At 41.4% G+C, this 26,169-nt stretch overlaps 1 protein-coding gene across 4 annotated transcripts in view; it reads right to left on the reverse strand.

Moving 5' to 3' along the window:
• Positions 1–26,169, reverse strand: part of FRMD4B (FERM domain containing 4B) — a 268,223-nt gene that overhangs the window by 23,657 nt on the left and 218,397 nt on the right. For all 4 annotated transcript variants that reach the window (XM_072989416.2, XM_072989417.2, XM_072989415.2 and 1 more), the window contains 5 exons: positions 6,566–6,642; positions 5,486–5,624; positions 4,758–4,899; positions 3,060–3,193; positions 2,844–2,963 (listed from right to left, as the gene is read on the reverse strand). In XM_072989416.2, the coding sequence (XP_072845517.2) occupies positions 2,844–2,963; positions 3,060–3,193; positions 4,758–4,899; positions 5,486–5,624; positions 6,566–6,642 (612 nt within the window). The remainder of the gene's footprint in view (positions 1–2,843; positions 2,964–3,059; positions 3,194–4,757; positions 4,900–5,485; positions 5,625–6,565; positions 6,643–26,169) is intronic.

The following is a 26,169-nucleotide window of genomic DNA, read 5'->3' on the forward strand; positions in this document are numbered from 1 at the left end:
TCCTATTGGCTGAGAGGTGTCAACTGTCCCAAAGCCACTAGTAAAGTAAAAGGCAGCTATCCTCTTAAGTTGGTTTTGAAATATAGAAAGGTACTCTAATAACACATGAAGTCAGCATGGGGTAATGGTTAAGCCACTGGACTAAGAAGATCCACATTCTAATCACAGTCAGCCTGATCAACTTCTCAGGGATATTGTGAGAATAAAGCAGAGAGGAGTAGAGCTTTGTATACCATCACCCTCTGGTCATCCGAGGAAATATGGGTTATAAATGTAGCAAGATGTAACACAAGAACCAAAATACATTGCATCTTTCTCAAACAGAATAATCATAATGCTGCAATCACCTTGGATGTCCTGAAGTTCCTCTCATCTCTCTCTCTCTCTCTCTCTCTCACACACACACACACACACACAGAGAGAGAGAGAGAGAGAGAGAGAGAGAGAGAGAGAGAGAGAGAGAGTGAGGGGGGGGCTGCACTTGGCTAAAGCTAGAAAACCCAAAGAACAGCCATTTCATTAACACTTTTAGCATATCTTGTTTGGGGGCTGGGAACCTACTTCATATAGTCATTTTCTAAGCCCTTAAGCAGAAGACTATCCATGTAATGAATACAATTATTTGGACTGATCATCACAATTTCCCCCCTTCCTATCTCCAAGCTTCCAAAAAAAGTGCTTAACATAGATGGGCCACTCAAATGGAATGCATGCATTTGAGAAAAATGTTACCCCCCTGTGTCCCTGGTGGGACATAGCAGTTTTAGGAATACAAAGGTATGGGGATCTTGATGGGGATCCTTCAGAACAGGGGAAATAATTGTGACGGAGAGAGAACTCTTTTATAGCAAAAGGGCTTGTAAATCCGTTTTTGGAGCTTCTCTTAGGATCATCCACGTACACTCTCAGCAGCATATGAATCACTTCTGCTTCCCTGCTGGAGGGAAGGGTGTGTACATAAAGTAACCATAAGTGGTAGGGCTAATTCCAAGCATGGAGATAAGTTAAAATCTGCTCTGTTGAACTCTCTCTGTGTTGTTTAATAATTGCACCAGATTCCACACATTCAGGACCGAATCCAATGCAATCCACAGCTGTAAATGTGTACATTCCCAAGCCTCTGAGAAATTCCATGACAGAAAAAAAAGTCTATTCAACAATGAATATATTTTTGAAATGTGCAAATACACACACACACACACAAACCCCTACCTCCTGCATGAACTTCTAAAGTGCTCACAAACTTACTTTAGTGAAACACGGGCAGATGTTTGAAAAATGAACATAATGCATCTGGATTTGTCTCCATAGGCGAGAAAAAACCCACACGGTAGGGAAGATCTATACAATTATATTTATTATTGCAGGTAGGGAAGATCTATACAATTATAAAATTGAAGATGTCCTTTTCAGGGGCTGCTCCCAGGTAATGGAATGCACTCTTTCATGAAATGCGGGCATTATAGAATGCTGTATTTACTAATGGGGTGGTGTTTTAAAGTGTTTTTTAATATAGGTTGGTATTTTAAAGTGTTCTTTATATAATGGTTTTAATATTATTTATGCAATTGGTTTCATGTTATGTTTTACTCTCTTTTTAACTGTGTTTACTGCTTTAATTTATTGTGAGCTGTCTTGAGTCCCCTATAGTAGTGGTCCCCAACCTTTTTGGAACCACAGATGGCTTTGGTGGGGCGGGGGCACTCCCTGCGCTCGCAGGTGGGTGTGGCACGTTCACAGATGGGCATGGCACGCTTGGAGGTGGGCATGGTGTGTTTGCATGCATGTGTGGTTGAGCGGGGGATGCACTCACTGGTTGATGTGGCACACTCACACGCATGCGCAGATGGGCATGGCGCACTTGTAGGCGAGTGGGGTCTGCATGCGTGCAAGTGGACCATGCTCACCCACGAGCACAGCATGCCCACACGCAAATGTGCCATGCCCACCCACAAATGCGCCCGCTCATCCGTGCATGTGCACAAGCACACCCACCCACCATGCATGTGTGCAGGGGGCCTGGGAGCTCTGTCTCCTCGGGCCAGTCCTGTGAAGCCCACGGACCGGCACCGGGCCGTGGATCAGGGGTTGGGGACTCCTGCCCTATAGGGAGAAAAGTGGCATATTAAATTAAAGCTGTCCAACCACGATGCCACAAAAGCATATCGCTACTTAAACTTGTCCTCTCCCAGTGTTGTCCCCCACATTAGCTATGAGTCAGCCCCACAATGGGACCCAGTAAATAATGACGAACTTCATTTCAAAGCAAACGAAAATGGTAGAATTTGAAAAGTAACCTTTTTCCTTTCTTTTTTTCTGAAAAGGCCTGAAAAGTAACAAAGGATTTAAAAAGAAAAACAAGGCACTCACTCAAACCACAGCCAGTGAACCTGAACATACAGAATGGGGCCTACCAACACACACTCTGTTTCCTCAGTGAGGTAAACAGAACACAATTTCTAAGCCACAATGTCACTGCAAAGAAGAAACTCTGCTAAAGATACTCCTGTGCATTACAAGCTTCACTGAAACTGCAGGCCAAAATTCCCAGTAGTTTAAATGAAGCTGAATCAGGCCATTGCCTGAGACCAGATAGCTTTTAAAGCCATTACGTCAGGGCTGAATCCAACACATAAATAATTTAAGAGAGGCATAATCTTTGCTTCAGAACATGCCTGTACATATTTCCAACAACTTGCTGGTTTGGAATCTCCTCTCACTGACCTGCTGAAAAACTTAAAAAAGCAAAAGGTATCAATTCCGAAGCTAACATAAGCCTCAGCATTTGAAGAGGCACCCTGTGTAGGTTTCTCGATGCCAACAAAACCTCCCGTTGCCTTTACCTCCTCGCTGGGAAGTAGGCTGTCATCCAATTTGAACGCTGTGCCTACACGCCTTCTGACCTGAGGAGGTTTCTCTCCTGTGTTCAGAGGATATTCTTTTGGCACTTTCCCAGTTATTTCCTGCCAAATGGGAGAAAAGCTCATTAGGAACATTAGAATGAATAAGCTGTAATACATTCACACATGTCTTGAAGTTAAGCATGAAAAGAGCCTTACCGCCTCCCGCAGGCAGATCTTTTTCAGCTCCTCGACCTTCTGCAGAAGTTTCTCCTGCAAAAGCTTTTCCTTCTTTCTCAGCTCCAAGATTTTCTCTTTCTTCTGTTCTTCACTGACCTCTAAATCCTGAGAGCCTGTAAGAGCAAATCATTCCCTTTATTTCTGATGTTCTGACTTTGAGTGCTGTTTCTTTTGCAACTTAAACAGCATCAATCACCCACAGAAAGGAAAGAGGCATCACCAGGTGTGGTGAAGCTCCAGAAGTTTGCAAAAATAAGACTTAAAAAAAAAAAAAAAAAAAAAGAGAAAAGAAAGCGAACAGCTGGGAACTCCCAAAATAGCACAATGGGGTGTGTGGAGAGAATGGAATGCCTACAAATCCTGAAAAATCTTTATAGTGTCATTTTATTGACACGCCCTGCTTGTGATGATAGTAACACTAATTTTCATTCCATTTCTTTCTTTGACCTTAAACCACTGGGAATGATCATGCATCTTCTGTAAGTTTGAAGCTATGTTTTATGAAGTGGATCACAATGGTCTCACAGTGAAATTTAGGGGATTACCTCTATATTCAACTGAGGTACACAGGCATGCACTAATTCTATTTTAATATGCAAAACTTGCACAAATTCAGTGGCTTGAAAAGGAATTCAAGGAAAATACAAAAAAAGGGATATCAGGTATTGCTCAAATTCAACCTATTGGTCCTTCCACTTGTATTAGGATTCCCCTTTCTACTATCTTTTAAATAAGTTCATTGCAAGTAGTATAAGCATCTGTGCCAAACATGGCCAAGATTAGAGGGGCCAGGAGCCAACACCTTAAGATTAGTTGCAGGAAGCACCATTCACTTTCTCAAAAATAGTTTGGGGGCTAAAACAAGTGCAGGGATCAGATACTTACATAATGGAATATGATGGCTCTCAGGTCTATGGAGGGACAAGGTTGCAAAGGGTTGCAACTCTCTCAAATGCAGTAGAAAGAAATGTTTCAGCCTAGAATTCAGTTCAGGGGACATGGTGGCGCTGCGGGTTAAACCACAGAAGCCTCTGTGCCGCAAGGTCAGAGGACCAGCAGTCGTAAGATCGAATCCACGTAACGGAGTGAGCCCCCGTCACTTGTCCCAGCTCCTGCCAACCTAGCAATTCGAAAGCATGCAAATGCAAGTAGATAAATAGGGACCACCTCGGTGGGAAGGTAACAGCATTCCGTGTCTAAGTCGCACTGGCCATGTGACCACGGAAGATTGTCTTCGGACAAAACGCTGGCTCTATGGCTTGGAAACGGGGATGAGCACCGCCCCCTAGAGTCGAACACGACTGGACAAAAATTGTTGAGGGGAACCTTTACCTTTACCTTTATGGGCTTAAAACTCACCTTTAAGCGAAAATCCTCCATACTGCCGCCATTTTCGCTGCCCGGTAAGTGAGGAATCAGCGCGAAAAGACAGCGAGCGGCCATTTTGTTTACCCGGCGGCCATTTTGGAACTGCCAATCAGCTGTTAAAAATAATCACTATGCGATAATCGGTAAACGAAACAGCGCACCGATCATCGCAAAGCGATTTTTACCCATTTAAAACATCGCAATGCGATCGCAAAAGCGATTGCAAAATCTTCGTTGCTATGCGGATTCGTCGTTAAACGGGGCGCCCATTAAGCGAGGCACTACTGTATTAGGAACATGACCTCTTACCTGAAGATATTAAGCTGCCATTGCTAGCCATAATGAGTTGATTCTTTGTCTCCAAGGCAGCTAGCTTCGAAACCTTTGGTGTTCCCATCTCCGTCAGGTCCATTGCAATATCATCCAAGCTTCTAGCAGTGGGGATTTTTGCCTGTGGCAATTGAAATGTGTGCACAGAATAGTGAACAACTGTTTATCCCCAGGTTACCTCAAACAAAGTATCCAAACAAAGAAACAGCGGAACACTCTGGCCCAAGAACTAAACACTCATCGTTGCACCACTTGCTTATTTCATTGGCACTGATTGCTAAAGTAACTTGACTGTCCATATGAAATTCAAAATGAAAATGGTGTGTGTGTGTGAGCAGAAAGGGCACTGCACATCTTAGACATTTCACATGTATGGCGAATTTCCTTTTCTGCAGCTCTTAAAGGCAGTTAGCATGAAGCAGGTCAAATAACTGCCTCTCTGCTCAAAGATCAAGTAACAGTGGCAAGGACAACCTGTATATAATCAAAGCCCTTCAACAGCCTCACACCAGCCTACCTGGAATGAGTGTGAATAACTTCCAATGACCATAAAGAGAGATGTTTGCAAATCAGATAAGAACTTTTTCCCCCTTTAGGACATCAATGACTAACATATACTCGTATATTTCCTGGAGGGCCTGATTCGTAGGAAAACCCTGTACTCTAAATAATGACACTCAACATGTCTTGATCAATGAATAACTTACTTTGCTTTGCTTTCTGTCCAGGTAAAACTGGTGTTGACTGATTGCCATAACCCAGATGGATTTGATCAGAGAAGTGTTCGCATACCACGTTTGCACTACGAGGCCACTTTGTCCAAAAGTCCTTCTTGACACTGAAATTCTAAATAATTTTTTCTAGGTCATATAAAACTGTTGTTGCTTCTTTAAAAATCTCTGTGTGTACAACAATTAATGCTCCCACATCCTCTTTCAGATTAAATGAAACACAAAATACTCCATGCTGTAGCATATAAAACAAAACCCCACAGACTGGAAAATAATGGGTAATCCTGTTTTTTACTTTTGGAGTGCACCAAGCCTGGCTCTTACCAACATGGTAAACTTGTTTTTGAGCTGTATTAAGTCTGTGAGAGGGATGGGGGAATGATACGACTGAATGTCCATCCATACAAAAAAAAAGCTGCTTTATGAAGAAAACCAGAATCTGTGAGAAGCATTTTTGACATTTAGTTTCCTATTTTGTATGCTCGGGCATTAGTACGTACATAACCGTAACAGCCTCTTCTCCAATTGGAGAGGATACAGTCCAAATACTGTACTATCACTTCAGTAATAAGAGATTTCAGTGGCACCCAGAGTTTTTATTTTATTCTGTCATGAGAAGTGAGTCACAAAGGCAAAGCAACTACCATACAACATATGGTTTTAAAGCTAGAAGCACCTCTTTTTTTGTAACCACAGTGAGTAAGTGAAAAACAGCAGATAAACTAAAACATTACAGTAGAAAAGAAGGCATTGGGTCAAATTCATAAAACCACTTCCAAGTTCGAATGGGAAGTGCTGGAGGATATTTCTCCAAGTAATAAAGAGAAGATGAAAGGAACTGCACTGCTGGGAAAGCTGCCATCAAGAATGCCTTTCTGTATCCATGTCTTCATTTAAGGGTGGGTGGGGAATGACCCTCCTTCTGGTTCCATGGACAGAAGCAGTTTCGTCAAATAAATGATGTGCCTGGATCCAACCCACTGAGTTCAATGAAATAAATTTGGGCTCTTCATGTTCCAGCAGCATGACAAAAGAAACAGCTTTCTGGACACTCACCTACGAGGATCGTGAACCTCAACAGCAAACTTCTTCTCACGGAAATAGAGGTTCTCCAGCTGTTTCCATTGAAATAACTAAGGAAAACAAGACAGGAAATGTAGTTACTAAAAAAACCCCCAAAACTTCCTATCCTCACTCTGTCACATAAGTAATAATTTCTTGCAGTTTCGATCAAAGACAGACAAAAGTTACTGCTGGTTCTGTGCAAACAGAACAACACAAAAACCAACCCTCACTCAGACCACAAGCATTTGAAACATTAACACATTATGTACTAAATTTATAATTCTATTATAAACAAATTGCGCTCCTCACTTGGCTTTAAATGTAGATGGTTGTAGCTCCCTCCTCTACTGTCCTAGGCTTGTAACTCAATCAAGATTTCATTTAATATTCATATCTCAGAAATAGTGCAAGCATTTTTATCCAAACCAAACTTAATATAAGAAAAAAAAAACAGTCCCTTTTCTCCATGTGACAACCACACCCTCTCATAACTATGGGTTAACTGACATTGACAGAGACCTGACCTGTTCATATTTTGTAATGGAACATCATCCAACAGGTGAAGCAAATGAACCCGGAGTATGAATTCTTCTCTTTAAAAACCCTGCTTCAAGAGATACGAAGTACGAAATACTGTTCCCTTTGCACTTGTCCGTATAACGTCACTTCATGTCTATCATTCAAAAGATATCGCAGTGGGATGGCTACATTATGTCCTCTTCAGGAGGATGCAGATAAATTCCTTTTACAGAAACCGTACATTTATGAGGGTAAAGACTACTCCAGAACTGCTCTCCCTGGATTGTCTCCTCCTCCCCCCACATGGCTGTGACCATCAAATGCCCCATGAGAAGGATCCCAGAAGACAGAGGAAAACATCCCTTCATGTAGGTCTCTCATTTGCTTCTCCTGACCACCCCACCCCTCCCATCCCTTCTACTGCCAGCAGCCCTGTATGTACGATGTATCTTTACAAGTTGCTGCTTTTAAATACTGTTTATGATTACTTTTAAACGATTTTTATCTTGAAAGATGGGATGCTGACAGTAGTAAAAAGAGAGGAAACCCCCCCCAAATCTTTGTAGTGAACAGCATAAAATATTAATACTATACACACCCCTATTACAATGGCACCACTCTAGTGTTCCTTTACAAATTACAGTTATTTGAAGCTGCAAACCTGTATCTCCCAACCTAGAAAAAAGAACCACCCTATACAGACAAAAGTCTGATTGAGCTCAGTGGGGCTTATGTTTATATAGGTTGGGACTTTAAAACATTATTGCTATAGTTAGTGTTTGTGTTTTTAAAACAACACTGTGGTCATCTGACTTAACCAAGATAATTTCTACAAGCACTTATACCCCATGAAATGTATGGACTTAAACGACAAATAACTGTATGTTGGATTGTGAATATTATTTCCCACTTACTTACTTACCCACCCAACCAGCCAGCGTTTTTCCTTAAAAAGGACACAAGGCAGCTTACATGATTAGAAAGACAATATTTAAAAGCTAAAAGCAGTAAGTAAGCAAATATTTTAAAAGAATTAAACAAATATTTTATTTACATGGTAAATAAAACAATATCAAAGATACATTTAAAAGGAACAAAGTACAACAATTCATTTAAAAACAAACAAACCCTTAAATCTGTTTCCTAAACTTCTGGCAGTGTGACAGGCTACTGGACCTCTTAATGTACTCTATATAATTTTATCATTTTCAGAAGAACATCACCAGTACATCTGATGGGATTTTACCCAAATTAAACCCTTCCAATGAGAATGATGCACATGGTTACCCGTTCAGAGAACCACCACAGCCAATTCAAGTATGACATCAACAAGGCCCTTAGCACATTGGCTAATATTCTGATACTTTACATAATACGTTGCAATAGAGTAGACTCACTGAATCAGTGGGGATTGGGTTAGTCAACTTATCTGTAAGTTACAATGATTTAAATGGGCCTACTATAGTTGCAACTTACTAAACTTAAAGTAAGTCACAACTAGAGTTGTCCCATTTGAACCAACAGAACTTACAGAAGAGATGACATACCCAATCCCCACTGATTCAATGGGCGTACTGTAATGTGACTTGCTATGCTAAGGAACACGACAGCAGCCATTATTTAATATGTTAGATTGGGCTTCCTCAACCTCATACTCCCAGATGTAGGAAACTACAAGGCCATCAGCTGGGGATGAGGGTGCTATAGTCTGTAGTCTATTCATTTAGACAGCACCTGGTTGATGCAGGGTATATGATTTTGTTTATTTTATTTATTAAACTTATCTTTACCTCACCTTTCTCCTTAAGAAGGATCCAAGGCTGCTTACATTATTAAAATACAATAAGCAGACAAATACTAAAAAAAGGATCAGATACCACACTAAAAGTCAGGTATACAAAATCAGCCCCCAAAACATCTTCAAAGCAATAAAGCACAACCATCAATTGTAAAAACACCACTCAAGCAGCTAGTCACTCATGGACAGCTTGCCTCAAGAGAAAGAACTAGACCTGCTTGTAGAAGGACACCGAAGAGGGAGCCAGCCTGGCCTCCTGTGGGAGGGAGCTCCAAAGTCTGGGAGCAGCAACAGAGAAGGTCCTCTCCTGTGTCCCCACCAAAATCATCAGTGAGGGTAGTGGGATCGAGAGAAAGGTCTCTCCTGATGGTCTTAACACCCGGTCAGGCTCATAAAAGGAGACATGGTCCCTGAGATAGCTTAGACCCAGGTCATTTAGGGCTTTATAAGTTAAAACCAGCACTTAGAATTGTGGCTGGGAACAGATCAGCAGCCAGTGGAGCTGCTGTAACAGGGGGTATGTGATCTCTGCAACCAGCCCCAACTTCAGACAAAACGCTCGCTCTATGGCTTGGAAATGGAGATGAGCACCGCACCCTAGAGTCGGACACGACTGGACTAAATGTCAAGGGCAACCCTTTCCTTTACCTAAGGAGATCTGGGCTCAAGTCCCCACCAGGCCCAGGAAATCATTAGGGACCTTGGGACAGACATATTTCTTTCAGTCTGTTCTACCTGGCAGTGTTGTTGTGCAGTAAAATGGGGAGAGCCATGTATAATATGTTGAGCTCACTGTGGGAAATGCAGAACACAAATATAACGAATTACTTAATTAATGAGGATGGTCATATTGTGGCTGTTGCTTCAGTTTCCACAATGAGCAGTACTGATTTTTTTAAAAAAATGTCAAATTAAGTTTGAACTTTTGGAACAAATACAGACTTACATTCCATTTTTGTATGCTTGCAGATTTCACAGGCAAGATTTCCCACAATTAAAAGAAGTGTTGGTGTTAAAAATTGAATTTCTTTTGTGGGTGGTGTTGCACGAAGCACATCCTGGCTAGTTTTGCCCCATTTATTAATATATGATGTTTATAGGCTAGTTCTCTTTGAGATAGCCCAGTGGCCCCCTTAGGTCTATACAAAGTTAAAAAGGAAATGCATCTTGGGGGTTGCTAGCAGATGTGCAGGTTACCATTACGTTGTCTTTTTGTGTAGCTGTAATAGTAGTGCATGTTTTCTGCAAACAGTCCTCCTCCCGAGGAACCAAAAATGTTTGTAGTTTGGCTTCTGTGAGAGAAGGGATGTTTTTCAGTTTGGCTAGAATTAAATCCTGGCAAAACTCCTCTCACACAGGAGATTAGAGGGGTAGGCTGAAGAATGTTTAGCAATCAGAGAAGCTAAATTTTGGAGTGAAATGGTTTCCAAAAGAAGAACAAAAAGCAAATAACTTGCAAATCAGGAACTTGAGGAAAAGGCAGGTGAAGGCAAGGAATAGGCAGAGGAGACAAAACATTGCCTTGATCTTGAGGTTTTAATCAGAGTCTCTTCCAGGTTCTGTTGTTTATTGAGATAATGCAGGCAGGCAGGCAGGGGATACAGCATTTTTAGACACAGGATCCTAATTAATGGAATGCCCTGCCCAGAGAAGCCTGCCTAGCATCAACACTGGGAGCTTTTTAGACAATTTTAGCCACCCCGAGTAGACATCATCTAGAGGGTCGGGGTATAAATTTAATAAACAAACAAACAAACAAATAAATAAATAATGATCTGGTTGCCACATTCTGGACCCACAATCATTGATGCAGCTGAAAGCAATCAAACAGCAACAAGCAGATTTTGGGGATAGCCATATAGGAGACAAAATTCTATTGTGTATTGCAAGAACTGCTTTATGTATTGCAGAGTGGGCGAGCTGCAGTCCTCTGAATCTTGTTATACTGCAACTCCCACTGGATGTGCTAACCAGGACAGTGGGTTGTGCTGTAAGGCCAATAATAGTCATAGCTAGACATAGGAATAAGCCTCAAGTATGGAGACAGGGCCCATAGGTCTGTTAGTCCTGCGGTCCCCAACCTTTTTCGGTCCATGGGCACACTCATGCAAACAGTGGCACGGTGCTTGTCTGGGTGTGCACACGCTCACAGGCGTGCTGGAGCACGCGAGCAGCCGCAAACAGGCTGCATGGGGGCGAGTGCGTGCGGGGGGTGGGAGGTCTGGCTCAGGCCACGGACCGGCACCGGGCAGTGGACTGGGGGTTGGGGGGTTGGGGACCTCTGTCTTAGACAGTGTCCTTCACACCACGAGGAAGTCCAACAGTCCTACCACTCATTGATTTTAGCAGAAAAGATGTGAAAGATGAATCTCTTCCTCAGTTTTATACAACATGTAAATATATTCGGTGTGGTAAGGTTCCCTTCCAATGCTACAGAAAGGAACTCAATGTTTTGACTTTTTTTGTCTGTGTTTTGTCAAAAAAGGTCATTTTCCTGAAATTTCTTTTATGGTGTAAAAACTACAGAGAAGCATAATCTTACTGAGAATTTAAACATCTTGAATGACTATGTATATATGCAGATAGTAACCTGATTCATCTTGCCAAAGCCATTGAAAGCTGTACTGTGGATGCCATGATATGAGTGAAGTTGGCACTCTATGTTGGCAGAAGCAGCAATGCCCTAGGGATTTCCTAGCGGGTAATGAAAAGGTGTTGCGTAGTTCCTGAAAGTAGCTCCATGTGCCTGCTTTCAGTGGGAACACGAGGTAAGGTCAAAGCAACAGAAACTTGGAAAAGAAGCAAGAGAGATTATTCCATGGTGTCACTTGATTGTTTTATATGTACACCACCCAGAATAGTGTTGTGTACTAATGGGGCAGTATATAAATGAGAGAAATAAAATAAAGGATTGGATATTTAGGAAGCTGCCTCATATAGCAAGTGGGGCCTCCAGTGTCGTCTATGAGGAGTGGCAACTTCTTCCTGGAACTCTTCAGAGTTCCAGGAAGAAGTTTTCTTCCCAGGCATACCTAAACATTGCAGGTATTGAACCACTGAACCATGCCTTTTCCCCTTATTCCATAGTAATAACTCCGACTTCTTTTAAATAGGCCTCTCTGCAATCTAGGGAAATTGTTTTGTGTTACCAACAAGCAATCACTTGCATTTTTAGGGACTTTTAGTAGAAACTAAGTCTTTCTTAACAAGCATTTCTACAAAACAAAGCCAACCAATTTTCACAGCTGCTTTGGGAAGACGCTAGGGAGACAACTGAGTTTGCACAGGTGTAGTCAGTAGTGCAACTTAGCTATGAAACCCTTTGTTGCCAGTGTTGATGTAGGAGATGAGAAGATATCTAAAGGTATTTGGGCTATGATAACAATTTCCCTGTACCTTGGGCAAATCCAAGGCAAGACAATTCATTGTGGAATTTCATTATTCCAGACTTCAGAGAGGCTCTTCTTCTCCCATGAAGAAATGCTGTGTTTAAACAATTTACTTAACAACACAGAGCAGAAATAAACTGGATAGCTTTGCTTGAGAACACAACACTCCAATTGGCTCCCATTGAGTTGAGAGCAAGTCTCAATTACTTGCTATTACTTGTATGAAGAGACTAAGGCCATTCAAGTCAAATCTTATCCAGAGCTTTGAAAAATTACTTTTTTGAATAGTGACTCCCAGTTTTAATGTGTTCAGCCCTTCTTAGGTGTAGTCCCTTGCATAGTTCCTTCCAAACAGCTCAGCTGAACTCTTTTCTGAGTAAGCATCCAAAGGATTAATTTCAATAAATTGCAAGCTTAGCATTATATAGTAAACAAACTTGGAGTCCCATGCCCACAAAAGGTCTCAGTGAGAAACTTCATCTTGTATTCAGCTCCGGGATATAATATTCTTAAGTGCCATGTAACACCACAGCTGCTAAACATAAACTGTAGTACATAGCACTAAGCAACTCCAGATTTAAAATACATACAAGATTACACTTTTTATTTCAAATGTACTTATCGCATGACATAAATAAAGTCTAATCCTTGACATGTGTTCACAGAAGAGCCAAGAACTGCTCTTTTCACAAGCCTTTCATCTTCAGAAATCCTGCCAGCTCTGAACTGCGCCTTTGCCTAAAGTGTACTTTATGATTGTTTTTGTTAGGCTCCACTGTGTTAAAAATGCTGCAAACAATATGGGATTGTGCTTTTTAAAATGCCCGGTTTCCAGTACACTGGAATGCATCAACGAACCCAGCTCTATTTCCATAAAAAGAAAACAATCACCCTCAAAATAGCAAGTGGTGTTCTGTTTTTCTTTCTTTTTTTTTTTTTTTGGCTTAGCTTTTTAAACTGGAAAGCTCGTTTCTACAAAAGAGAAGTTAGACCAAGGAAAGAAGCATAGATTCTCTGTATCAAAGAAAAAAAAAATCTGAAAATAAACCTGTTGACCTCTAAGACAGTTGCGACAGCTAGACAAAACTATATATCAACCTTTTGGTCATAAATACATTATGAAGAATTAGATTAGCTAGTTCAGATCAAACAGTATCCTTACATATAGATAAAGTAAGGGTCACACTACAGAATACAGGCATTTATTTCCTCTCCCTTGCCTCCTTCTTTGGGCGAGGGGGGGGAGGAGGGCAGACGACTTTAACGTTGCACTAACACTCCATGCTCACAGCAGAAAAGGGAGGCAGCTTGAATGAAAAACTCGATCCAAGGTCTGCTGTACTTACCAGGATCTTTGTGGGAAACGCTTCCTTGGAAGTTTTGTTATTCCATTCTTCAAAAAGTACAGTTGTTCTACAGGTTTTTTTTTAAGTAACGCATGCTTAGACAAGCGGCCCCTCCACCTCCAACCTCTAGGATAACTTCCTGTTCTCAATTCTTCTGCCCGATTTTCAGACACTTAGGTGTTACTCTGGTTTCACAGACTGCCTCCCTCTGCTGACACACTGCTGACATCATCAGCTTTTATCAGCAAGGCTGCCTCCCTGTCCACCCTTGCTCTCTCTCTCTCTCTCTCTTCCCCCACGCGTCTACTTCTCCTCATCAGAAAGCACAGCAGGGCAGAAGAGGTAAAGCTGATGGGTGTCTCACAGAAGGAGCGGCAGCCCTTAAAGATAACACAAGAGGGAGGGGAAGGCACTTCAGCTGGAGCTCTGACCAAGTCAAAAGGGTGGTACAATAACCACCTGCCACTTCACAAGAGCAGAGTAAGGCGGCTCTCCCGACCAGAGTTACTCACGGTATCAAAAGACAACAGGTTCTACAGGAAGAGTTTGCCACATTCCAGCAGCACTTCCTTTCAGCTCCAATTGACCCAGAAGGAGTGGGGGGGGGGGAGGGAGGAAAGAGGTGTGTGTGTGTGTGTGTGTGTGTGTGTGTGTGTGTGTGTGTGTGTGTGTGTTTGAGATAGAGTGAGAGAGAGAGAGAGAGAGAGAGAGAGAGAGAGAGAGAGAGAGAAATAAAATCACTTGAAAGCATCACTTCTTTCTTTTGCTGCCTTTACACTCTGACTCATAATGACTCCTAACGCCCTTGGACCCTCTTTATCACTTCCTCTGGAGTTTTTTAATTCACCATGACATACATATGGTGCTCCTCTCCATTATCTCAAGCTTGTGGGAAGCCCCGAGGGGTGCTGGCAATGTACCAAGAGAGATAACCTGTTTGACTAGAAAACTCTAAAGAAAGTGTCACATTGAGAAGTGGATGTTCTGATCCTCTCAGGGGTTCACTGCTGGAAATGGCTGGTGGGAGAGAGCAGCATGCTGCTCCAAAGACTGCGACCATGAAAAATGAGGAATTATTTTATTTCCAGGAGCACAATGAATGTGTTGATGTACTTGTGAAGCTGGCCTTCCACTTGAGCCATGTGGGATCCAGTCTAGAATTATGACCATGCCAATACAGGCAGTTTATACAATTAACCTTGCAATCCTATGTGTGTCAACTTCAGAAGCCAGCACATTGAATGCAAGGGAGTTTGCTCCTTGATAAGCTGCTATAGCAGTCTTCGCCAACCTGTTTCCCTTAAGATGTCTGGGATGATATGAACTGCAGTCTGACACACCTCTGTAGACACCAGGCTGAAGAAAGCAGAGCTACTGGAATGCAGACCAAAATATTTTTTTAAAAAAAATCAGATAAGCCTGGAGTTGACTCTATGAAATGCACATCATTATACAATAGTTTTGCTCAATTTATTTTTTATTGCTAGATTCCTACCTCCCCCATGTTGTTTGATTTGTCTGTTTTCTATGGGGGGAGGATGCCTTTACTCACTGCTTTTGCAGGGAGGAAGAGCAGAGCAGAAACATTACAGTGAACAAAATGAATGAAGAAACTTTGTACAGTGGACCCTTGACTTACAGACGGCTTGACTTACAGACTTTTTGAGTTACAGACTTCTCTGGCCGCAAAATTTAGGTTTGACTTGCAGAATGAGATTTGACTTACAGACCAGAAAAAAACCAAAATGGAACAAAAATGGCCTGTTACGGGATTAATCGGTTTTCAATGCACTGTAGGTCAACGGAGACTTGACCTACAGACTTTTTGACTTGAGAACCGCCTTCCAATACGGATTAAGTTCTCAAGTCAAGACCCCACTGTATTTGTGGCCATACATTGGGGTGTATGAGCTTTCAAAGTCACTTCTGCAGATCCTTTCAGGTCCTGACAAAGCCTTCAATGTCCCATGAGTTAAAAGGGGCCAAGTAAGGGGAAATGAGGTTCTATCTCCAGTTTTTACCTTTTCCAAGCACTCCAAACCAGAGAGAGTTGTCCAGAAACTTGTAATTAGTTAGCAAACTGCATTCTGGCATTTCTTGACTTTGCCTGACTCTCTGCCGGTCTTGGAGCAAGAATTTCACTCTGAGCCATCCATGGCATCATGGAGATGTGGCCCTACCCTTCAGATGCAAAATAAGAGCAGTAGAAAGATGGCTCAATAATTCTGTTGCAGGCTTCCTGTGTGATGTGATGTATTGTCTCTAGCTGAAGATAATTTGCAGCTTTTACAGCTGTCTCTACATTCTGCCCATCATTTTAATCCTTTGACCTTCTATCCTAAAGCCCACAAGCCCCATTGACAGGAAAAATGGAAAAAAAAATCATCATCACTAACTTGTTAAGCTGGAAAGATCAGGTTCAAATCCCTATTATATTTTGAATGTAACTGGGAAGATCTGACATTGTTAACCTAGTCTACCTGAGGACTTATCAATTTGGACTGCTAGCACCTACATAGGGTAAGAGAAACAGATCTGGAAGTTGAGATGTGCCACTCTTTTTGTGGGTGGGTGAGTGGGCTCTAAGTCTTCTCCAGGCAGAATTATGTGAGTTCCAGTCCATCACCTAGGTCTTTCTAGGAGGTGTTATTTGACAGGTACCCTATATAAAGCCTATCAGCAAAAAGACACCACCTCTCAAGAAGCACCACTTTCTGTACATTAAAAACAGGAAGCAGCTCCAAACCACCTAGAAGATAGATGCTATTCCAGCACATGTGAAGTATAGGTGTGTGCAGATGTCTGTAGGTGTGTGTCTGTGATCTTCCTGCCTGAGAATACAAAAACCTGTACATGAAACCTAGTTACTCTACTAGAAGAGAAGGTAAAGAATTTTAAAGCACATCTATCCACCTTGAAGAGGACCCTGGGATACTAATACTCCCTCCCCATCAATGCTTCCAAAGGTCACAACAGAAGAAGAGTCACAAGGATATTGAAATGAACAAGTGGTTGGACAGGTGGCCTCAGGAAAGATTTCAGCTTCCATAAAGAAGAATTCCTAGAAAGTGATGGGTTGCATCTCACAAGGGGTTTAAAATAACTTGGGTAGGAAAGGAAACAAGGAAAGAGATGGAAAGAATGGCCCAGAGTTTTCAATTACAGTGGTGCCCCGCATAGCGATGTTAATCCGTTCCGGATTAATCGGAACATCGCTAAACGGAACTAAAAACCCCATAGGAACGCATTAAACTTCGTTTAATGCGTTCCTATAGGGCGAAAACTCAACGTTCAGCGAAGATCCTCCATAGCGCTGCCATTTTCGCCACCTCGGTAAGCGAGGAAACCGCACGAAAATGCTTGTGGTGGCCATTTTGGGCACCCGACGGCCATTTTGGAACCGCCGGTCAGCTGTTCTAAAAACATCGCAATGCAAAGATCAGTAAGCGAAACGCTTACCGATCATCGCAATGCGATGTTTTCCCATTCAAAACTAAAGAGGAAGGGAGGAACAGCAACCTCATATGTAAAGGATGCGTACAAGTGCAAGGAAATCCATGAGTTGAACTAGGGAATGTTGATGGAGACCATTTGAGAAAACAAGCAAACAAACTAAAAAACAAAAAAAAAAAACAGTGACATAATTGCAGGAGAATGTTGCCGATGTTCTAGCCAGACTGAAGATTTGGATGACAACCTCTTATACTGGATTAGAAATTGTTCAAAGAGTAAAGACACAGAAATAATAGAGGACTTCAACTACTGCTGAAAGTCCACCTTGGTCAAAAATATTAAGTCCCATAAAGCTCTCCAACATCACCATTCAAAATGTAGAAGAAACAACAAGAGACTCAGCTGATCTGGACTTGGTCCTCAGAGGGAAGAGTAGGTCTTTTCAGTACATGGGTGGAAGTGTCCATACCCTCTAACAATACAATGAGGAAAGGAAAGACTGAGAGTACTATGATATGCATATAGACTTTAGGGAGTCTAATCTCAAAAAGTTTATTGGACAAGATCCCATGGTCAGAAATCCACACAATTTGTCTGTCCCCTCACATAACTGTCCTTATGAGCTTTCAAGTGTATCTGCACCATACAAACTACAAATCCCACAGTTCTGTAGGATGGTGCTAAGGTTGTTCAAAGTGGTATCAAACGACTGTAACTGTGCAATGCAGATACACTCTTTGCTAGCATATATATGAAATTTTGATATACTTAAAGCAATGCCAGGTCATGAAATATATATAATGGTGCACTTACTCCCAGTTACATTTTTAGAAGATATATTATAAACCATAAGAGTGTTAACAGACCAGTTTTACTTCAACAGCTCTGGGGAATACTGCTCTCCCACTAGGCTGATTTATGCTTGGCAAGGAAAATTTCTTTCCAGTCCCACTGACAGTTTATCAGGGGGTTTCCTGGCCTCTCTTTGTGAATGTCTTCTCTGCCAGTTCACAGAGCATAGCTCAATATTTTAGGCTGTAAGAATCACAAGAAACCTCAGGAATATTTACTCCCCAGCAGGTTCACGCGGATCCCTAACGGACAATGCTACATTGCCATTACTGTATAGGATTGTGAAGAATGATACTGGAAAACTAGCATAGTAACCAAAGCACTTTATCTGAAAGATGTAACATGAAGTGTGCACAACTGAACACATACATTTGCTACACACAAACAATGGCTTGACCTGAGCCATTTATTATTCCTGGCAGCAGTGTTGGTCATACAAGTCAAGAAACCCAGTAGGCAAAGTTAAGGAATATGAAAAGAGTCAGAGAAAGAGAAAGAGAGAGAGAGAGAGAGAGAGAATTGCACTTTTGACTAGAAGATTATTAAAAGAAAATACTGAACTCACAGTACAGGCTTCGGCTAGGAAGTCAGTCTTACCACTATTCACTGACAGTGGCATAGCTTCTGCTGCATCTTAAAAAGTATCCACCAACCCTTATGTACTTCATTATCTGCAAATTTATCATGCAAGTAGGAAACAAGCTATACAGGAAGTAGATCCAATATGTGTTTGGTCCTCGAAATTTTGCATTTTAAGAGATTGTTTCTTATATGAGAAACACTGTAACACACACAAAAAAATGTCTCAATGGAAATAAGAGATAACATTGCATACTATAAAAAACTGAAAACGCCTATGTTCTCTTCTGTTCCAGAAAGCTGCATTTTGAAACATCTGAGATCACAACCAAATAAACAAACATAACACTGGGCTGCTAGTTAATAATTCAACAGCAGTAACAGTTCTGCACTTCAGCTAGGGCACAATCCATCGGGAATCTTTCGTGCAGAAAGTTCACTGAAATGAATGGGTCAAGAACTTGAGGGCTCCACGGCCATATCAATGAAAAAAAGATCTGGGAAAACATCTCCATTGACAATAGATGGGGGTGTTTGTGACCAACCTTATACAAAAGACTTTCTTCCTTATTTGATCCAAACATATTGTGTGCTTCCACAAACTGTTCCCGAGCACACTCATGTCATAACTGTAAAAAGATTTGCCTGCAAATTAAACATACTACTTCCAAGTTAAATACTTAGGAGTCTGTCTTATGTTTTAAAACAGAATATACTGTTTTGTTCTTCATACTGACTTGCACACCCATTATGGGTTAATGGCAGCTTCTATACCAAAACAGAATTACTCAACTACTGATGGACAGCTCAACGTGATCCTTTCCAAGCATTCTGAAAATATGAAGAACAGAATGTCAAGGGAGCAAAGACAAACAGAGAAAAGTAAAAGGATGAATCTGCCCTTAGAATTTCATAAAAGGAGGATGGCTCATTGTATAGTGTGTTATATTTGCAAACTTGTATTACATACCTCTTCCCTATATTCCTGCTCCAGTAGTGATCTGTTGCATCTCAGCCAGAGCTGATCATATCTGAAGATGGGAAAATGTACCTGCTGACTATTGTCACTGAAAATACAGGAAGGCTAAGACAGTGACTTCCAATGTTCATTCATAGCATAAATGGATGATGCTTCAACAGACTATGCAAGCTGGAATATCCTTACCCTTCAGTAATAGCAACCCAATGCTGTAACAAACTGAGTAAGTCAGCAAAAAAATTGAGGGGGAAATCCAAATTGCTGCAGAGTTTTTCTTGGTATCTCTAAATTTTATTTATTTATTTTTATAGCATAGTTGGAAATGTGTGCTTTATTTTAGTTGGTAACTTCATTTCCAGCCCATAACTCTCAAAGCTTTGGGCAAGTGTAGCAGTCTCCCATCCAATTTAACTTTCAGCTCATCATATGCCTTCAGACTGAGTGAAGTAATTGAGAATTAGAGTTGATTACAAAGTACATGTGGGATGATGACTCATGAATATAAGGCTCATACTATTTCTTGAGGCCAAAGAAAAATCAGCAAAAAAACAACCAACCATTAACAATTTCTCCATCTTTAAAAAAAAGAAAGAAAATCTCCCTATGGAAGAATAAAACAGATTGTATTTCTGATCCGATAATGTATCATTTAACAGACCACATTTGGATTGTGAGAGTTGTTGCCCAAATTCCCAGTCAGCCACAAGTTTATTGGATGGTTTTGACCTCTTTTGTGAAACTTGGATAGAGTATCGATTTGGTTAATAGGAGTAGCCATCATGTACCACCCTCTGAGGATCTACAAGGAAGAGCAGCTTCAAAACATGGAAAAGAAATAAAAATAATTTCACATGGAATAAAAGTAGGATCTATTCATTTAAAAACTGATTAGCATGACCTGTCATGGGATACAGCCCTCTTTACCAGATACACAGAGTATACACCAGATACTACCCAGAACATAATTTATCAGGACTACAATGCATATGGTGGGGGATGGGATTGTAGAAGGTGCAGCACACAATACAATTAGTTGTTTTGGGATTTTGCCCTGTAAGATTTAGAATGGAACAAGCTACCTCCGGAGATTCGTGCGCCCCCCTCGCTGGGTATCTTTAAGAACCAATTAAAAACATGGATGTTTCGGCAGGCCTTCCCCCCAGCTGATTCCTAATGTTTTCCTTGTCCTTCTCTACCGTGACTCACTTTGTTTGCTCTCCATCTTGCTAATGTGTCTACTGTATAATAATCCTTTTTAAATGTATTCATGTATTTTATGCTGTAAGCCACCTAGAGTGGTCATAACTGACCAGATAGGCGGGATATAAATAGAATAAATAAATAAATAAATAAAATAGAAAGGAAACATATGCAACCACAACAGAGCCATAGGCTAAAAAGAACACAACTGAAGTAATATGGTTAGCTTCCATAGGCTAGAAAGAATACAACTGAAGTAATATTGTTTGCTTCTCTTACCATTGTCAGACTGCCACATTTATCCTTCCTTCTTTTGTGTTTCTAACTGAAGACAGAGCAGCTGGTGATGGGCCACTGTCAGAGCCCAGAAAAGTTATGGTCATTGGTTGGGAGATTCTGGTAGTCTCGGGAAACTGTAGTTTCACCCTCCGGCCATTATTATGGAAGAGGGAAATGGGTCAATGCCTTGGAGGAAGCATAGGCAAAAGTGGTGCAGCAATTCATTAGCTCAGTGGTTTAGAGCAGTGGTTCTTAACCTTGGTTACTCAGGTGTTTTTGAACTGCAACTCCCAGAAACCCCAGCCAGCACAGCTGGTGCTGAAGGCTTCTGGGAGCTGCAGTCCAAAAACACCTGAGTAAACCAAGGTTAAAAACCACTGGTTTAGAGCACTGGTTCTTAACCTTGGGTTACTCAGGAGTTTTGGACTGCAACTCCCAGAAGCCTTCACCACCAGCTGTGCTGACTGGGGTTTCTGGGAGTTGCAGTTCAAAAGCATCCGAGTAACAAAGGTTAAGAACCACTGGTTTAGAGGATGAGCTTTCAATTCCCCCACTGTGTCTCATTGATAGGGGATGGACTGGATCACTGGTTCTTAACCTTGGGTTACTCAGGGGTTTTGGACTGCAACTCCCAGAAGCCTTCACCACCAGCTGTCCTCACTGGGGTTTCTGGGAGTTGCAGTTCAAAAACATCCGAGCAACAAAGGTTAAGAACCACTGGACTGGATGATCCATTGGCTCTCTTCCAGTTCTGCAATTGTAACATAATGATTTACCTAATCATTTGCCACTTTTTGGTCTTTAAAGATAATTAGTGTCCTGTTCCCTCCCCACACCTGAGAGGATTAGTCTCAAGTTTTATGTTGAAACTTAAATGATGCTTGCAGTTTTCATCTCTGACAGTTGCTTCAAAGAATGTAGAACTGACTGAAGGCCAAGGAAAAAAGAGAATGGGGTTGGTTACTCAGCTGGAACATTGCCAGAGAAAGAGGTCAACACACCTTCATCTTGCTAGAGGTAGTGTATCTTAAAAAAAAAAAATCACAGAAGCCTTCCAGCCTTGAATACACACCAATGGAAACTGTATATAATCAGCATTTCCTTGTAAGTGTGGAGAGTGAGAACGTGTTTCAACATATTGAAAATTGGTTAATCTGTAAACTATACTGCAAATTATGAAGTTTCTGTAGGGAACAGATGACACACACAGGAGAAAAAAATATATATCCCAATACAGGAGAATTCAATATACAGAAACTTCCCCTCTCATAGAAAGAGAATACATATTGAGTACACTTGCATTGGTCTCAATGGGTCTATTGTAGAGAAAAGCAAAGTGTGGCCCATTGAGGAGGCATTTTTATGTCCCCCAGCTTCCACAACAGGATAAAAATTTAAGGTGAAGAAAATTGATTTTCCCACTTCTGGAGGTATCCAGAAGCAGTTTTATGTTTACGTGTGTGTCTCATGATTTCCCCCCCCCCAACAACCTAAGGCGGCTGGGGAAAACCCTAAAAATCTAAAGGATGAAGTTGGTATTTGGCCACTTACTGTTGTTGTTGCTGCTGATGCTGCTCTTGGGGATGCAGGGAGTGGAAGTATTCCCTCCCTGGTCTATTTGAAACATGACGAAACCTGGCTTAAACCCTACAAAACTCTGCTCATGACACAGATAGCCAACTCAAGGTTCACTCAGCCTTCCATTCTTCTGAAGTTGGTAAACTGAGTACCCAGTTAGCTTGGGGGGCAATGTGTAGCCCACAAAACTGACTTGTAAGCTGCCCCGAGAGTGCTTTAAATCTCTGATGGCTTACAATTTAATTATGCAGGCTACACATGCATAATTTGCTTTTTTTTTTTTAAACTATATAGCTAGGTTAAATGTTGAGGGCCATGGGAAAGAAAATGGACAATGGAATGAGAGGTAGAGGGAGCATAAGTATGACATCATTTACTGGCCTGGTACAAATACAGAAATAATTACCTATGCTTCCTTGTATGGTAAATTAATTTTCATAACAAATGCCTTGGAAATTTCAGTTGTATTTGCAGAGGACTGTCAGTGGAAGTCCTGTTGCAAAAATATATAATAAAGGGACAGAACTTTTCTATTAATTTGTATAATTTTTTTTCTATTCCATTTTGTGATTTGATTCTGTTCCACTAATGCCATACCCTATACTTGGTTAAATCATGTCTTCGTGTCTTTCTGTCAATACATATAAAAGGTGATCCTAACTGTAAGATTCAATATGAATCTATAGCTATGATACAAGCAAATACATGCCTTTTAAAATTATATAAATCTATCCAGTGATTCACTGCATTCATGTTTGAAGAGGTTTCTCCCATATTTAGGAAATAGCAGTTGAAGAGCTCTGAATTTTTGGTTTTCCTCTAGCTGTACAGTAGAAGACAGGGATTCAGAGAGCAGAGCAGCTTCATTTAAAACCACCCCTTTCATCAACAGATTCTAAAGAGGACAAAGCTCTCAACAGAGAGGTGGGACTTTCTTTGAAAATCAGAGACAGGAAAGGAATGATTGGTTAGTCCTGGACAGATTGACAGTCACCTGAGCCCAGAAAAATCCCACCCAGACAAACATACTTAAAACAGCATGTGAGGTTGCAAAGACTCCAACAACAACTATTGTTACTGACTGCCAACAGGCTTCCTGATCCTGCTGCTTCTCTGTGTTAGATTCCTCCAAATTCTTGTCTCCTGCACTTGACAGTCTTCTTCCTCCCTGAACAGAAGTCATGGACAGTGCTTTTACTGTGTGTGCTAAATAAGCTGTCCCACAACACTGATTACGCAAATCTCACCTCTGTATATCTCTAGCTCACACCCTTACTAAACATGTCTGTTTCTTTCTCTAAGCAACTACACTTATCTCAATTGATTTTGCTTGGTTTTACAGTTTGTTCCTTATGATAAACACAGAACCACCCACTGTGCAAAGAAGAAACTGTTTGCCCTCTCATCTCTTCTATGACTTCTTCCTTTAGAAGAGTCACAGTTTCCAGAAGCTGGCTGGCTGGCACCAAAACTAGCCAATCCTCCTCCCTCCTTTAGATTCTGGCTTCTCTTGCTTCCTTCTGAGTTCTGTGTCATGGAGTTCTCTCAAGAGGTGTCCAAATATGTGCTGCTCAGGCAAATGAACTGTAAAATGCTTCTTCTAGGGCAGGAGAATCCATACATATTCATTGTGTCATAAATTGCCAATGAGAATATAGGAGGACCCCTGCACACCAAAGGTATCTATCCCTAGCTCAGTTTTCTGTTTCCTTGGCGGCCAGCCAGATATGGAAAGCCCATCTGCAGGACATGAGCCCAGTAACATTCTCCCAAAGTGTTACCCAGCAACCTACAGTGGGGTCTTGACTTGAGAACTTAATCCATATTGGAAGGCGGTTCTCAAGTCAAAAAGTCTGTAAGTCAAGTCTCCATTGACCTACAGTGCATTGAAAACCGATTAATCCTGTAACAGGCCGTTTTTGTTCCATTTTGGTTTTTTTCTGGTCTGTAAGTCAAATCTCATTCTGCAAGTCAAACCTAAATTTTGCGGCCAGAGAAGTCTGTAACTCAAAAAGTCTGTAAGTCAAGCCGTCTGTAAGTCAAGGGTCCACTGTACTGCAGAGAAGATACCATGTTGACGTCCCGATTCACAAGATAGGAACATGAAAGATTCCTGCCTGAAATCTGGGAAGATGCTGCGCTCCATGATCACTGCAGATGGAGACAGCAGCCCCGAAATTAAAAGACGCCTGCTTCTTGGGAGGAAAGCAATGACAAACCTTGACAGCATCTTAAAAAGCAGAGACATCACCTTGCCAACAAAAGTCCGAATAGTCAAAGCTATGGTTTTTCCTGTAGTGTTGTATGGAAGTGAGAGCTGGACCATAAAGAAAGCTGACCGCCGAAGAATTGATGCCTTTGAATTGTGGTGCTGGAGGAGACTCTTGAGAGTTCCCTGGACTGCAAAGAGAACAAACCTATCAATTCTAAAGGAAATCAACCCCGAGTGCTCATTGGAAGGACAGATCCTGAAGCTGAGGCTCCAGTACTTTGGCCATCTCATGAGAAGAGAAGACTCCTTGGAAAAGACTTTGATGTTGGGAAAGTGTGAAGGCAAGAGGAGAAGGGGATGACCGAGGATGAGATGGTTGGACAGTGTCATCGAAGCAACCAACATGAATTTGACACAACTCCGGGAGGCGGTGGAAGATAGGAGGGCCTGGCGTGCTCTGGTCCATGGGGTCACGAAGAGTCGGACACGACTAAACGACTGAACACACACAATGTTGATAATAATGGGCCAGATGGAACCAATGGTGTAATCATAAGGCAACTCTCTAAGTTCTTATACTGACTCTAATACTGGGGATAACACACAATGTACTTTATCCCGTTATAAATAGTGACCCATCTGTCTGTCTAATCATGTATCATGATGCCCTGCTTGAAACCAAATAACACTTCATTAAAATTTTCCACATCACTTTCATTCTGGAAACAAGATTTAAATCCCACCGTTCAATACAACCTAAGCCTTTTCCAATGCACTGTTTTGTCGCAACTGTTTTAAATAAAAACAAAATCAAAATCCTTTTGCCATAAAGCCAGGCAAGTTCATATTAATTTTTTTTAAAAAAATAAACCCAGATAAGTTATGTGATTGCTTCATTGTGAAAAATGACTCCTCATTTGCACTACATGACTGTATAAACAAACACAAAAAAGAGTGAGATGTCGTGGTACAATTCTTGTTTACTGCATGGTTTGCCATTGTGATGTAAAACACCAGAAAAGGAAAAGGCAGTACAGTATATAAATAAAGTTAATGCTATCAAGCAGTGAGATGCATAGCCAGCCACCTTATGATACATAGAACTATGATAAATTATTTATTTTTTTGGACCACAACACCTAGAACCCTAGAAACCACGCTGGCTAGTGGATTCTGAGAGCTATGATCTAGAAAAAGAGAGTAACTTTTCCAAGCTGTGCTAACGCTGTAATACTGTAATCTTAGTTCTCTTGACAAAGCCTAAATCCCGCCAAGAAAGCAGGGATTGGAACTCATGAGTTGCCACTCGCTGTGGAGTCCAACATAAATTACATCAGTGAGTTGACTCAGATTTGACTCGGGGGGGTTTCAGGGAGGGGCTTGTGACCTGACTTGTCACTCGGATCCATTT

Source organism: Pogona vitticeps, chromosome 2, assembly GCF_051106095.1.
Source record: "Pogona vitticeps strain Pit_001003342236 chromosome 2, PviZW2.1, whole genome shotgun sequence".
Taxonomy (NCBI): domain Eukaryota; kingdom Metazoa; phylum Chordata; class Lepidosauria; order Squamata; family Agamidae; genus Pogona; species Pogona vitticeps.